Source organism: Leucopleurus acutus, assembly GCF_964270905.1.
Source record: "Leucopleurus acutus genome assembly, chromosome: 1".
Taxonomy (NCBI): Eukaryota; Metazoa; Chordata; class Mammalia; order Artiodactyla; family Delphinidae; genus Leucopleurus; species Leucopleurus acutus.
In genome coordinates this window covers 10,169,904-10,185,440 of record NC_139142.1, presented here as the reverse complement: position 1 = coordinate 10,185,440, position 15,537 = coordinate 10,169,904, and the positions used below count along the sequence as shown (strand labels likewise).

Sequence of the window (15,537 nt, the reverse complement as noted above, 5' to 3'; positions counted from 1 at the left end):
TGTCAGCCAGAGGCAGCAACATAGGATGGCTTGGCCCTGGGGTCAGTTTGAGCCATTGACCCTCAGTTATGAAACACTTTATCCTCAGGGATTCTTGACCCCTCCCCTCCCCACCCAAGACGCTGGGTCTGACTGTATCATGAGTCTAGGAACTCAGCCACACTTGTCTGCCTGGGCTGGTGGCCTTTGGAGCTCTTCAGGTAGGTAGAGAATTTGCATTTCTCCAGAGAGCTCTGTCCTGGTTGGTGTAGAGCTCAGGGTCCTTGGGCTCCAAGGGAGACTGGCCAGAACCTGCAAGGACAGACAGGCCTCCCTCCCCTGGTGGGGCTCCCAAGAGGCTCGTCAATGCTCAGCTGTCTCCTAAGGCCCACCGGCTGCCTGGCCCTGGGTCAGGTGGCAGGCACTCTATGTGTGTTGACCTGGCCTCTGCCACCTGCCTGTCTGTCCATGCAGATTACCCATACCCAGTTTCTGGCAGCCCTGCTTCCACTTTAGACTTGAGTCTCAGATCTCGTCCTGTTGGCTCCAGGACCCCGGCCCAGGTCCCCACTCTGGCCTTCACCCCCGTCTTCCTTCACGGCCCCTCCTCCACCAGGCTCTCTCCCTCAGATGCTGCCCCAGTTCGCTCATACAGCTCCCAGCTAGCCTCAGGGGCTCCCAGAACACAGACAAGCTCAAGACCCACAGGTCAGTTCCACATCTTCAGAAAGTCTGCTCCTGTGGGTAAGACAGGCAGGGGTGGGCAGGGGCGGCTCCTTCCTGCCGCCCCTACCCTCGGGGGGCGGGGGGCTCAGCGAGTGGAGGGGAGACCCGTCTGCAGCCACTGGAAGAACTGTCTCATGTTTCTCATCTGGGTGGCTGCAGGCAGAGAAGCTGGGTCTTGGGAGGGAAGTGACTTAAGCCCCCAGCTGGGCTCTGGGACTCTGGAAGCCATGAGCCTAGTCCGTGCCCGGGTGACCCTCAAGCCGTGAGCCTGGGTAGGGGGAAGAGACAAGCATTAGGAGGAACCGAATCAGAGCCATTCAAGCCCACGCTTTGGAAGCAGCTGGACCTGGGTCGAGTCCCGCTTTGCCAAGCCAAGCTTTGTGATCTTGGATGAATCTCTTACCCTCTCTGTGCCAGTATTTCCTCATCGTAAAATGGGGATAGTAATCTCATCCTTCTTGTTGAGTTAGTGAGGAGAGTGCATGAGAACAGGAACCCAGAACAGCCTGACCGTGGTATAGGCCTTAAAAACGTAATTCGTTCTGATTTCCTAATTCTGGCACATTTTAAATTACTCCATGGAGATCTAAGGGAGTTCTAGAAATCTATGTTTCAGGAGGAGGGAAGCAGCCCACCTCGGGAAGTAAAATCTCCCTCTAGCCCCCTCCCCACCTTGCCCTCACACAGGTCCTTCTGTAACCCCAGTACCATATCTTGGACCCTTCCCAGGCCTGCATCTTCCACAAGCTCAGAGCAGCCTCTCTACCCCTTGGAGCCCCTTGAGATTTTTAAGGGCAGTGGGTGTGACCCCAGTTCTGGTGTCCTCATCTCCCCATCAAAGCTCCACTGTTTCAGCAGTTTGGGTGCCGGTCAATTTCTATGCCATAGAATTTACCAGTGCTGTCCTCTTAGCCTCTAACCTGGCTTCCAAGATACTGTCTGCAGGGAGCCTGGTCAAAGTGGGTGGGGCAGCCTCTGGACGTGTCTTGGCAGGACTTCCTTGGCTAAGTGTTCCTGGCAGGGACTGGTGGGAGCTGGCTTGGGGGCTAGGGAGGGCACAGGGTCCTGCCCAAGGGCCCATGGGAGGGGACAACAGCATCACCTTCAGTCTCTCTCCCTCCCCTGTCCTTCCCCTTGGGTGTCCGCCCTGGCTTTCTCTCTGAGAGGGGTCAGAGGGAGGCAGGTCCCTGGGCACAGGGGATCTGGGCCCCCTGCCCTCTCCTTCCTAGAGAGGGGGGACCCTGCGGCTGAGGCCCACTCTCTGGCTCTCACTTCCCCGGGATTCACCACCAGAATTCTCCTCCTTTAGGTTTTTACCTAAGCGTCCAACCAGCCTTTCGTAAGTTTGTCCTGATGGATCTCAGATCCAGAGCGTTGATTTGAACAAAATCCTTCAATTCAGGCCCATTTTCTTCAATTAGTTCTTGAAAGCCCCCTTTCTGGCTTTATTTATTTATTCTCGCTGCTTATCTTCCCTTTTGCCTGCAATTCCCCCCTCTCATATTAGAACGTCAGCCTTTCTAACATGTTGAACGTGTATCTGTTTTTCGTATATATTTCTGTAAAATGGGTGTCGCTTTTTGTTTGGATGTGTTTTAATTTACATACAGAAGAGTGTACTGTATATCTCATTTTATTTCTTTTATTCCACACTTGACAGCTATGTTTTTGAGATCCCTCAGGGTCGATAGGTGAGCTTCTAATCCTTGCTTTCAATCGCTGCAAAGTGCTCCAGTGTGCATCCGCCACCATTCAACTTTCTGCCCCAAGGGTGGACCCCCGGGGTCCTCCCACCTCTGCCAACAGAAACTGTACAGGATGGAATTGGCTGGGGGCTGTGGGCAGTGACACAGCCTCCAACCACTGCCCAACCTCTGACCTCTGACTCCTGTGCATCACCCTCTGTTCTTAGGACTCACCCTGTCATCCAACGCTGCCCTGGCTGGGGCCACATCTACCCTGGGATCCTTGCTGGGGACGCTGAATGGCTCCTACCTGCTAGGATGCCCTGCTGCGGCCCTGACCGCTTTCCCACTAGGAGATAACTGGCCCTGGGTGATAGATACCGCTCCTTGGACGCCTACCCAGCACATGGGAGTATGACAAGAAAGTTAAGACCTGGGCCACAACTGGCAGTCTTCCTCATGGTCAGAAATATGAGGACTCCTCAGCTTACGAGAAACGATTCGTAAGATGAAAAGAATCAGAACAGCTGAATTTGATCAAACCCTGTGATATCCTAGTCACTAAGCTTAGCAGTTGGCATTTATCAATTCATTTAATTCTCATAACAACCCCAGAGAAAGATGATATTGCCCCTTATTTACAAATGAAGGGAGCGCTGTCCACGGGCCCTGGGCTGGGAGGTGAGGTGGGGTGGGAAGCTGTTCCGGAGCCTGGGACAGGAAGTAGAACAGAAATGCAGGCGCCGGGGCCTGGGGGGAAGGCTCAGGGCAGGGCAGGTTCTGAACAGCCCAGAAGGGCCATGCTCCTCCACCGGGAGATGTCCACTGGGGGAGCCGTGCAGGCAGGCCATCAGACAGACAGCACCCTTTCCCCTGGGCCGTCTGTGTGTTGGGGCCCAGGTGCGCCAAGCTGCTGGCCAGCCTGGCATCGTCTCTCCTCCCAAACAATAATGCTGAGCCTCAAATACCCTTTAACTGGGCTCCTGTTTCTTGAGTCTCTGGTTCTATACCCCAACCAGGTGGCCCACTGGTCACTTAGGGCTTAGCTTTCATACCCCTTAGTCTCTTTAATTCCTTCCCTGCCACCCCAAAGCTCTCTTCCTGGGGAGCTGGCTGAGCTCACCCCTGCACACCTTGCTAGTTTTAGAACTACTGGTCCCCACTGGCTGCTGCAGACCAAGACCTCTGCCAGGGAGTTCCAGGGACTCTCAGCGTTGGGGAGCCAGGCAACTATGGGCCAGTGTTGTGAGCGGCTCCAGCCACAGGGGATCAAGGATGGTTCTGATTGGGAGGGTCAGGGTCAGCTTTCCAGAGGAAGGGGCAACAGGTGGGGCCTTGGAGAATCAGGAACATTCAATGCGTCCCAGCACTGTTCTCAAGCAGCCTTCAGGCCTTCAGCAGTGCTTGCCCTGATTTCAGCCGGGTCCTGCAAAATGAAACACACCTCTCCACAAGGATTTACTGCTGTCGAAGAGGTTTCCCTGGACGAAAGGAGAAGGTTATATAACGCGCCCCCGCCCCCACCCCCCAAGACACACACTCCGAAAACACCAACCCTATTTCAGATGAACTAACATCCTAGCTCAGAGGGCGTGACACTCACTTCGCCTCTTCCTGCCCCAGTCAAACCACCATGCCCTAAATTACTTTGCCAAGAGTCCCGCATTCACTGTGAAGAGGGCTGCAGCGGCACACCTTCCTTCCCAAATCTGTAAGGTTTTTTGTGGTTTTTTTGACCAAACCTGGCTAGGAAGGCAGAGAGAAAAAAGAACTTCTGTGCTTCCCACAAACAACCCCCAAGCAACCAGTCCGCAGACATTAAAAAACACGCAACAAAACCCCTGTCTGATGATTGGATTTTTCTGGAACAAGGCCCTCAAATCCCGTCTCCAGATTACTCTAGGCCAACGCATGCAGGTCCACTCAGGACAGGTCACCCGCTTACCCAGCGGCCCTTGCCAAGCTCAGGGCTGTGGCTCACCTTCTCAGGAGGAAGCAGGCAGGGGTCCTTCCTTCCTGTGTCTCCCAGCCTGGGGAAGGCCCCCCATAGGTGGGCTGTGGGCTCAGGGAGTGGAAGGGCAGCCAGTGTGGATCCACTCACAGAATGTTCTTTCGGTTTCCAGCCAAGGCTGCTGCAGCTGTGGCGGGAGGAGGTAAGTCTCTGCCGCGGAAACCTGCGCCTCGTCCATCCCCAGACCCTGGGACTTGGGGAGCCGCTGGCCTTGCACCTGCCCCAGGCTTCCTGTGCGTTGTAGCGGAGGAGGCGCTACAGTGAGGAAATGGCGAGCTTCCGTGTGGCGCAGAGGCAGCCCCAGCAGGGGCCCAACCTCCTTGCCGAGCCTCCGCCCCGTGGCTTTGAACTCCTCTGGGTTCAGCTTTCCTCGTGAAAATCAGGCCAAGGCTGCCCATTCAGGGTTACTGTGAGGGTTACGTAGGATGAGACACGCGCACAGTCTGGACCCAGGAGGTGTGTTAAGGAGAAGCCACTGGCTCAGCGACTCTGGCTTCCAGTTGCTCTGCGGTGATGCCGTGGAGACCCAGAGTTGGGATCCAAGCCGGGCTCAGAACGTGCTCCTTGCTTTATGCTGGGCCCTGGGTAGGATTTGCTTGTATTAAAGATGTCCTCAGCGAAGACAAGAAGCTTGCAAACCTCCGCCCCGCCCCCAACTTAGTTCCAGGATTTTACTAAGGCGGAAACTGAGGCCTTTCCCGAGGAAGGTCCTGCTGCGGATCAGAGGCCTGACCCCGGTGACCCCGCGGCCCTCCCCTCCGCTTTCCCCACCAGCTGTGCTGCCCTCGACTCCTGACTGCGGGCCGGGCCTGGAATCTCTCCCAAGCTCAGGCTTTACCCCTTCTCCAGGCTCCCTGAAGTCCCCCAAGCTTGATGTGCTCTGCGTGTGGGATGTGGGAGCGTGTCCATCTCCCCCTCAACCCAGCTCCTCGCCCACTACAGCCCTGGCCGTGGGGGCTGTGCCCGTGGTGCTGGGCGCCGTGGGCTTCACCGGGGCAGGAATCGCGGCCTCCTCCTTAGCGGCCAAGATGATGTCAGCGGCCGCCATGGCCAATGGGGGCGGAGTTGCCGCCGGCAGCCCGGCGGCCACTCTCCAGTCCGTGGGTGAGTGTCCCCGATGGGGCTTGCTGTGGAAGGTGAGGGAGGACAAGAGCCTCAGAGCATCCAGCCCTGACCTTAGCCCTGGTGAGCCCCAGTCTGCCTGTGCCTTTGTCTCACCCTCCGTGGTCACTCTCTCTCTGGGTCTCTGAAGCAGGTGCGTTGCTCGGGGAAGGTGCTCTGGCCTAGGGTGTGCTCGGCTCAGGCTGACTCTGCCCAAAGCAGACTTTCTGAGTTAGCTGGGGCGTCTCTGTCCCACCTGGGGTTCGGCCTTCTTCCCCAGAGAGAGAGGCAGCTCCCAGCACTCAGTTTCACCACCGGAGTTCATGCCTTTGGGTACCTGCTTGCCGCAGCCTTGCCCAAACAGAGATCCTTGGGGGTTGGGGAAACAGAGAAGGGTTCTGGGTGGGATCTCTGGGCCTGAGGTTCTCCTGACAGGCCCTGGAGTCTCGGACCCTATGGTTCTGCCCCACAAGCTGCCCCAGCCTGCCCGTCCCATTCTACTCACCCTCTGCTTCTCCCCCAGGATCAGGTGGACTCTCCCTGTCACCCAAAGTCCTCCTGGGGTCCACTGGGTTTGCCCTTGTGTCCCTCGTGGTGGGCTTGTGACAGCTCCCTGTCACTCCCTTTGCAGAGAAGAGGACCAGGTAGTGCCCTGCTCGCCAGCCTGATGCAGGAAGGGACCAAACGCTGCACCCCCAGAGGAAAATAAGAAATAAAAATGAGTTGTTGCAACCCCTCCGCATCCCTTCCTTCTTGTTTGCCTGAAGTCGGGGTGGGGGAAGGCTCACTTCTCTTAGAGCGACATGGTGTCGGGGTGCCCAGAGATGGACTGAGTCAAACGGTGAAGCCTGGAACCTGTCCTTGCCCAGCTTCAGACTCTGTGTGTGACCCCGGGTGGGTCACCTCCGCTCTGGGCCTGCATTCGGCCCTCTCTATATGGGGAGTTGGCCTGAAAGACCTCAAAGGTCCCAGGCAGGGTGGGTGTTTTGGCTCAGTTCCTGTGCAGAGTCAGGAATGGAAGGGGAGGGAGCATCCTGTTTGGAGCCTCATTTGCACGCACCCCACTCCTACCCTCTGCATATGCAATGGCTATTTCCTAAGTGGCCTGGCTGAGGCTCAGAAAGCAGCGGCCCCAGGACGTCACTGTTTCCTCCCAAAGTCAAAGTCCAGCGCCCTGGCCTTTTTTCCCCCAACAGCTAGAAAGAAAATCTAGTTTGTCAAGGGCTCTGATCTTTCTGCTTCAGGACCGTGGTCCCTAAATATCCTTCTCCCCCCAGTACAAGGTCTTGTAGAAACTTCTCATCGCCAGGATGGGATCTATCCCAGAACATCAGAAAATTCGCTTACATGTTGATTCACTCCTCCTTTCCACGAACTCTTTGAGCGTGAGCTGTGGGTCAGGCACTGGGCTGTGCGCTAGGGAACTTGGCCTTTCCTAGGTAGCACTCTTGGTCTGCTGCGTGGGTGGACCAACAGGCAGACAGCCATTGATGTTGCCCTCTGATGACACCAGAGGCCACACCAGGGCTTTGGGGTTGCCCAGAGGGAAGGCACATCACAGCAGTTTCTTAGTCTGTTCAGGCTGCTATAACAAAAATACCATAAAATGGGTGACTTATAAACAACAGAAATTTATTCCTCACAGTATTGGAGGCTGAGAAGTCAAGAGATCAAGGCTGCAGCACATTTAGCTTCCTAGGTGGCTGTCTTTTCACTGTGTCCTCACATGATGGAAGGGGAAAGAGAGCTCTTTGTGGCCTCTATTAGAAGGACACTAATCCCATTCATGAGGGCTCCACCCTCATGATCTAAGCACCTCCCAGTGTTTCCTCCTCCTTATACCATCACCTTGGGGGTTAATATTTCAACTTCTGAATTCTGGGGGGACACAGACATTCAGACCATAGCAAGCATATTGGGGAAGGAGAGCTTGGATTCTATCTGAGGGTTTTGGAGAAACACTGAAGGGTTTTCAACATGACCGTGACCCTACCACAGATCCTATTTTGCATGAAGGGGGACCCCTTCCAGGTCCCAAGAGTGGGCTCTTGTCTAACACTTGGAAATGAATTGTCCAAGGAGACACACGTGCTGGCAAAGCAAGAGACTTGATTGGGAAGGGGCGCCCTGGTGGAGAGCAACAGGGTCAGGGAACCCAGGAGAACTGCTCTGCCACGTGGCTCGCAGTCTCAGGTTTTATGGTAATGGGGTTAGCTTCTGGATCGTCTCTGGCCAATCATTCTGACTCAGGGTCCTTCCTGGTGGCGTGGGCATTGCTCAGCCAAGATGGATTCCAGTGAGAAGGATTCTGGGAGGTTGGCAGGACACATGGACGGGCGAATCCTCTCTCCTTTTGACCTTTCTTGAATTCTTCTGGTTAGTGATATCTTGTTAGTTCTGTGTCCTTACCAGGACCTCCTGTTGTAGGATAACTCATGCAAGTGGCTACTATCTTGCCTGGCCAGGGTGGGCAGTTTTGGTCCGTGGTTCCCCTAACACTACACCCCTGCACACCCTGTCCTAGATGCCATCAGCAGCCTGGCAGGATCTCAGTTTCCAACAAGAACCAAACTTGTGAGTCTGGTTTTATGGACCTTTTAAACGTTAACTCATCCGTGTGCTCAAGTGGCTCCTAGTGAGGTCAGTGAAGCATCGTTGTACCCAACCATAGAAGTAAACTCCTTAGGGGAGTAATTAATTCAACACTTGATTCTTTTTCTTTCCGCCATTTTTTTGATGTCTTGGAGAATCTAAGAAAAGCTGTGAATGTTTCCCCCCAAAATGCACACATTCCCAAAATAATGCTCTAACTTCAAGTCCTTCATTAGAGCCTCCAAGGGTCCTCCTGGCGCTAAGGGCAAAAGCCCTGCCTTAACTACAAGTCCGAGTCTCCCACAAGAAGGGCACTTGCTCTGATTTGGATCTGGAAGGATGGAGACCACCTTCCTGGAAGGTCAAGACCATCTGAACTTCTGACTGACAACTATCAGATGATAAAAGCGTGTTATTTTAAGCTGCTAATTGCGTGGTAATTTATTACACAAGACTGGAAACTAATACAGCTTTGATTCCCCCTCTCTCTCTACCCAGCTGAGGTTGTTCACTCAGGAGCTGGCTGAACACACTCTGGCCACCCCAGGATTCCTGAAACTTCTGGCTTCAGCTGGCTCCCACCCTGCCCCTGTGGACTCCTGCCTGCTCTCAGGAGTCCCCAGTGTCAGAAGCCAGGCACATCCACTGATCACCATGTTCCTGCACACAGGGGCCCAGTGTGCTGCAGGGCAGTGAAACAGGAGGGAAGGGGGCAGGGCACAACGTTTAAAAGAATGACACAGCCATGGAGGATGCAACACAAACTGGTTAGAACCTACTGTTTTGCTGAGAGACTTACTCTCAGGTTTCAGGTTCGGAGGATTGTTGGCAAAATAACCACTCTACCCTTAATTAAGTAAGAGATAAGAAAGTCTATTAGGCTAGTTATAAATCGTAGCATGAAGATAAGCAAAATAGTAAGAAATAAATGAATTTACAATCACCAAATTGGGAAAACAGCTACATCTAGATCCAAGCAAGGCTGGGAAGTCCCTTGAATAACGATCCGGAGTCCCGATTGGAAGTAGTAAGTTACAGCATAAGGACAAGCAACATAGCAAGAAATAAATGTATAGACATCACCAAAGTGGAGAAACGCCTACATCCAGCTCCAAGCAACACTGGGAAGTCCCTGGAACAGCGATCTGGAGTCCCAGCTGGAAGGTCCCGAGCAGCGCAGCCACCCCATGGGTGAGGCTTCAGAGTACTGCTCAAAGGAATCCTGTACTTTTTTTTTCTTTTTTTAATAAATTTATTTATTTATTTTTGGCTGCATTGGGTCTTTGTTGCTGCGCACAGGCTTTCTCTAGTTGCAATGAGCAGGGGCTATACTTCGTTGCGGTGCACGGGCTTCCCATTGTGGTGGCTTCTCTTATTGCAGAGCATGGGCTCTAGGCGCGCAGGCTTCAGTAATTGTGGCACGCAGGCTCAGTAGTTGTGGCTCGCGGGCTCTAGAGCTCAGGCTCAGTAGTTGTGGCACATTGGCTTAGTTGCTCCGCAGCATGTGGGATCTTCCCGGACCGGGGCTCGAACCCGTGTCCCCTGCATTGGCAGGTGGATTCTTAACCACTGCACCACCAGGGACACCCAGGAGTCCTGCTTTTAATGCCAAGCCGCAAGCTGATAATCACCAGCTTATGTGCAAATATGCAGCTCTGGCTGTTATCAGAAATGTTTTGCTCTCTAGTCATAAGTCTCAGAATGTTCACTGATCCTTGGGAACTGGCCAGATTCCCTAGGCCGAGGGAGCTTTGTGACTTACTCCCTTCCTTATCTGTTGGTTCTGAAGACTTGTTAGCGCTGTTTCTGTTGACCTGCACATAGTCCAGCAGTTCGGCATGTAGTTCCTTTCAGGGTCTTCTTTTAGTCAAAGGCCTATTGTGGCCTCTGAAGCCTGAACAAGCCTGTTAATTTCCCCAACACCTACTAGGTCCAAAAGGGTGGAAGATTCGACTTCCAGTAGACCTGGAGCCTCCTTATAGGCTCACTGTGATACATCAGCATGCTAAGTGACACACATACAGGCACCATGACAGTTCTGAGGCCATTAAAGGGCAAATACTGGGCAGTGGCCAAAATAGGTGGAGTAATCCTCAAAATAGTTGGAATACAGTTGGGGCGATCCTGCCACTCATTAGCCTATGAAATTACCCAGCCCATAAAAACTAACCACCCCGTATTTCCGGGCCTCTCGCCTTCTGAGACGGCCCACACTCTGTCTGTGGAGTGTGCTTCTCCCAGGGCTGCCCTTGCCTTTTGAGACAGACCGCATTCTGTCTATGGAATGTGTCTCTCTCTAAATAAATCCGCTTCTTGCCTATCACTTTGCCTCTTGCTGAATTCCTTCTGTGCTGAAACATAAAGGAGCCCAGCTTCATTAAGTCCTGAGACCAGGTGTGCGATCTTAATTAAGATCGTGTGGGTTAGAGTCCCAGCCCGTGGGTTCAAGTCCCAATCTCAGTTTCAGCTGGATTTGAGTCCCATCTGAGTTGTGCGGTTTCAGTAGGACACGGGGAGGCAGAGGCAAATTCTCATTGTGGGGAATCTAGGATAGATTCCTGTCTTCATCAGGGTGGCGGAGGCTGCTAGCAGTCACCCGATGCCTACCCTTTCCTTCTGGTGCATATAAAGAGAGCCCTGATTTTTGGCCAGGTGCATGATTCCCAGCCAAGGATTGCATTCCGAGTCCTCTTGTGGGAAGGTGTGCTCACCAGACTGGGTTCTGGCCAGTGGGATGTGAGTGGAACTGAAGTATGCAACTCTCTGGGTATGCACTTAAGGGGAGTGGGTGAGTCCACCTTGCCCCTTGGCCCTTTCCCATGGGCTCTGCTGCAGGTGGGGGAGTGACCGTCTTCCACCCTGCAGATGACAGCAGCACCTTAAGGAAGCAGAGCAACAAGACTGCAGGAGCCTGGGCCTCCCTGAGCAGAGCCACCCCTCCAGCTGAGACACTTACACAACCAAGTAACAGAGGAAGAAACTTCTCTTGTTTAAGCCAAGAGGGCGTCTTTTACAACAAGCGAATGTAGATTTTCATGAACATGGGGGGATCTTTTGATTGCAAGCAACAGAAGGATCAACCCGACAAAGAGAGCTGTTTTTACCTGTTCCTTCTCAAAGTCCCACTAAAATAACAGTAAAGGACTAAAGAAAGGCTTAAACCACATCAACAAAGAGACAGGAAGAGAAGTTGAGAGTAACACAATCTAGAAGCCAGAAATCACCTGGACACGGGGTTCCACTTAGCCGTCCCGAGAAAGCTGAATCTTAAGGTGTCAGTGGGGAAGGGGAGAAAGAGGCAACTTTGCCCTTAGGACCACCAGAACCTCGGCCATTGGAGCGGCTACTGGAGGTTGGCATTAAGGTGGACTGGCAGCAAGAGGTCTGGCTGGATGTCTATTTAGGAAGCAGGCAGACCCCCAGGTAGCCCCCTCCAGCAGATGCCTGGAGGTTTACTTTTGGTGAGGTTGGGTCTCTGGGCCAGGAGGCACCAGGAGCTGCACAGTAAGAATGACAGTCTCCACACAAGCGCTGAGACCCTCAGTCTTCTTCACTGATAGGCACCAGAATGCTGCAGCCAGGTTATAACATCCAAAACAGAAGGAGGAAGATTCTTCTTGGGAATCTTACCAGCCCAAGAAAAGAAATGCTCATGTTCTGACACCTGGCAAGGGGAGGCCCAATGAAAGGTTCATCCAGACCACATACGGTCCCGAAGTTGACAAGAGCCGCTCCTGCAGCAGAGCCTGTCATGGGACATCTGTGAAGACCTCAGACATAAATGGGAAGCAGACTCACCCCCCACGTCTCTGGCCCTCTCCCACCTTTCACCCTCGGCCCTGGGGCACTCACCCTTCACCACTGGCTTACCCACCCCCTGAAAGACTCAAGGGACCAAGGGGGCCGCATAGCTGGTCTGAGGCTGTGGAAAACAGAGGTGGGGGGAGTGCAGCGGGCCCAGAAGGGATGCAGACCAAGGTGTCAGGACATCCATAGCGCCTGGGCTGGGGGAGGGAGGAAAGGGCTTCTGTTTCCCAGGAGCCCCACCGTCTGTCCTCCTGAGTCCCCACAGCAACTTCCGGGACACCTTTGGGGCAACCTAAATACCCACAGAGCAATTCTGAACGGCCTGGGACAAGAGGATCAAAGTAAATAACATTAAAAATATATTTACTCTGGTTAAGACACTGCCCGTGACTCACCACATAAAATCCACACACTATTTCAAGATAGGCAACACTGCTGCCCCTGTTTTCATAGACATTGTTGAAAGAACCTATAAGAGATGATCCAAAGTCCCTAACTCCTGCTGCTATTGAAGACGGGCATCTTTCCATAACTCGCATTTACTTTGCGGGTTATTTCCAGGAGGTTTGGAGTCTTTACCTGGCTTGCTGCCCACCAGCTCTGTCCCAGCTGCCTTCTCAAGCAGTCGGCCTGTGTTCAGGAAGATAAAATAATTTTCATAATGAATCAATTTCAAATTGATGAGATTTGGGGTGGGGGATAGAGTAGTTCAACAACTACAACTCTTGTCCAGCCAGCCCTGGACAGACTCTCTCGAATGTTGTTGCAGCAGAAATAGAAAAGAGGCTTTTCTGCCAAGGAAAATAAGTAAACAGTGAACAGGCTTGGGAAACAGCATAAGCAGGCCTGAAAGAGTTAAGCAATCTTGGTTATTCTTTAGCTGTTACTACTAACACACACTTGTAGCTACACGTGTCCTTCACAAAGCTGATTACTCTCTGACTCCATACGAATTACGCTTTGCACGTGGCATTTCTTCTCCCCCTACACTCCCTCAAAGCACTCTTCATCTCAGAAAGAAGGTCATGGGGCTTCCCTGGTGGTGCAGTGGTTAAGAATTCCCCTGCCAATGCAGGGGACATGGGTTAGAGCCCTGGTCCGGGAAGATCCCACATGCTGCAGAGCAACTAAGCCCGTGCACCACGGCTACTGAGCCTGTGCGCTAGAGCCCGTGAGCCACAACTACTGAAGCCCGCATGCCTAGAGCCCATGCTCTGCAACAAGAGAAGCCACAGCAATGAGAAGCCAGCACACCGCAACAAAGAGTAGCCCCCGCTCGCCACAACTAAAGAAAGCCCACATGCAGCAACAAAGACCCAGCACAGCCAAAAATAAATAAATAAATAAATAAATAAATAAATAAATTTAAAGAAAAAAGAAAGAAAGAAGGACGGGGCCGATAACTTCAGGGACACCAGACCCGGTTGCTGAGCTGACACCAGCTTTGGCCATGAATTTGCAGAAGAAAAGGAATGCAAGACCTTCATTACTTTGAGCCTTATCACCTACCCCAGACCACGAGCCCTGGGCTATATAACCTTTCCTTATTCCCCAGGGAACGGGGCACAGTTCTTGAGGTGCTAGCCTGTTATGTTACCCCCTTTGCCAGGCAACGATTAAAGCCATTTTCCTCATTCCTCCAAAACTCTGTCTCCGTATTTCTTTTCAGCGTCCTGCACAGAGAGTCAATATTTTTTGGCATCAGTGTCTTTGGTAACAGGGATTTTCCAGCAGAAAAGGAAACTAAGAAGGAACATTTTTCAAACTGAAATTGTGCCAGGCTTTCCCTGACAAATTGCAGAGACTTAGGGATTGTCCACTGGTTTGAGTGATCTCCCTCAAGGCCCTTGGCTTGTGGCTTTGTGCAGGGTAGGCCAGCTGGGGACCAGCCCCAAAGCTGAGCTGTGTTCCCTGCTGGGATTCCAGCAGATCTGGGCCCATCTGGGGTCCTGACCTGGTGGGTCACCATGAGACAGACTGTGGAGCCTCCTGTGTGTGCCTCATCCTGATGGAAGGAGATGGGTGAAGCCTGAAAATAGGTGGGTTTCAGGAGTAATCTGAGAGCACTGTGGCTGTCTGGGGTCAGACCCCTGGGCTCCTGAGTGGGGCCTGAGCAGAAGGCAGGAAGCTGTCTTAGGCCGAGACCCCAAGACAAGGATTTGAGTACAAGTAGTTAATTTGGGAGGTGACCCCAGAGAGCACCAACAGGGAAACGGGGGGTGACAGGGAAAGACAGGCAGCTGAGAAATGGCCCATTGGTGAGTTTGCACTGGGGGCAACTGAGGCTGACTCCTGCTGCAGACCTCTGGGGGGGTTTATCCCCCAACTAAAATCCATCACTGGCTGAGGGCTATTCTGGGGGGGACCAACACCTGACACCTCCAGCCAGCCTTGTAGGCCTCAGAGGCGGGGCCTGGCAGTGGGAACAGCAGGCGGACACCTGGAGACACATGCCCCGGGGACACGGGCTAGGCTCCGACAGTGTCTGTTGCCCAAGTTCAGTAGAGACAGAGGTGAACAGTATTTATGCCAGGACCTGCCCATGGGAGGTCGATCTTATCAGGAGCTCATCTGGGTTTGGACTTTGCTGTTGCTATGGCTGCTGTCTGTGATCCACCAGCTTCCAATTAGGGTTCCCTGGGCTTGCGGTGGAGGCTGATTTTTCTCAGTGTCTGCTCAACCCTTGGCTAAAGGCTTCCGTTTGGTCTGTGCATCTTGGAGAGGGTCTCTGCATGACTGCTCCACCCGCAGTGTAAACATCTGTTGCTTGTCACTAGCTAGCCTGGCGGCAAGGGCAAAACAGTTTTCTGTGGTCCCACCCGGCCTCAGTCTGCGCAGGCGCTGTGGGCCTGGGCCTGGGCCTGGGGGCGGGATTTTCTCAGAAGCGTTCCCCTCCCCCTGCTTCCCTAGTAGTGGACTGATCCTTACTGTGTGAGCCCAGGAAAGTTTAACACCCCAAATTCAGAGGTAGAGGTTTTTTTCCCTTTTTCTTTACCATCTACACTGATCTTCACCCGTGCTCTGCAGGCTGCAGAGTTTACTGCCCTTCCCCCAGCAGCATGAGGCTTCTGTTCCCTAGGGGGTAGGGCTGCAGCTCCCCTCTGCCAGTCTTGCCTCAGTGAGGGAAGTTTCTCCTGACTCCAGTCTTCCTCGGGAGCACCCAGAGGGTCCTTGGAGAAAAACCTTAAAGTTGGCCTGAAGCATCCATCCTTGTGACTGTAGCTCCCAGAGTTCCCTGCGCTCATGGTAGCCCATCCTTGCCCTTGAGCGATCAGTTAAGGTTTTTAGCTGAACTTGCACTGCCTGCTCTGGCCGCACCTCCCTCCTGTGCTCTGCCCCAGGTGGCTCAGTGCTCTCCTTGGAGGCACCTGACTTCCCTGAGAATTCAGGCCATCTGGTGGCCCTGCCTCTTCAGCTCTCTTAGGGGTTCAAGGAAAGTTAGGCTTTTGTAGGTTTTCCGGCTTTTTTTTATTGTCGGGTGGGAGTAACGCTCACTCCAGCTTCCTGTATCCTAAGCAGCTCTTCCTTCTTGATAGGTCGGCGAGTGGCCCACAGAATGCAGCGCCTGCACGCTGGACGCCTCCTCAAGACTATCTATTGGGGGTGTAAGCAGAAGTGGTAGAACTGATATCTCAT

At 53.2% G+C, this 15,537-nt stretch overlaps 1 protein-coding gene across 1 annotated transcript; it reads left to right on the top strand.

The window, feature by feature from the left end:
* Window positions 1-932: 932 nt before the first annotated feature.
* On the top strand, window positions 933-6,108 carry LOC309960681 (uncharacterized protein; the record flags this gene model as incomplete). The annotated part of the gene is made up of 6 exons (XM_082837595.1): window positions 933-967; window positions 1,547-1,713; window positions 2,618-2,746; window positions 4,514-4,543; window positions 5,344-5,505; window positions 6,026-6,108. The coding sequence occupies 6 exons, from the start codon at window positions 933-935 to the stop codon at window positions 6,106-6,108; spliced, it is 606 nt and encodes a 201-aa protein (XP_082693721.1).
* Window positions 6,109-15,537: the final 9,429 nt, after the last annotated feature.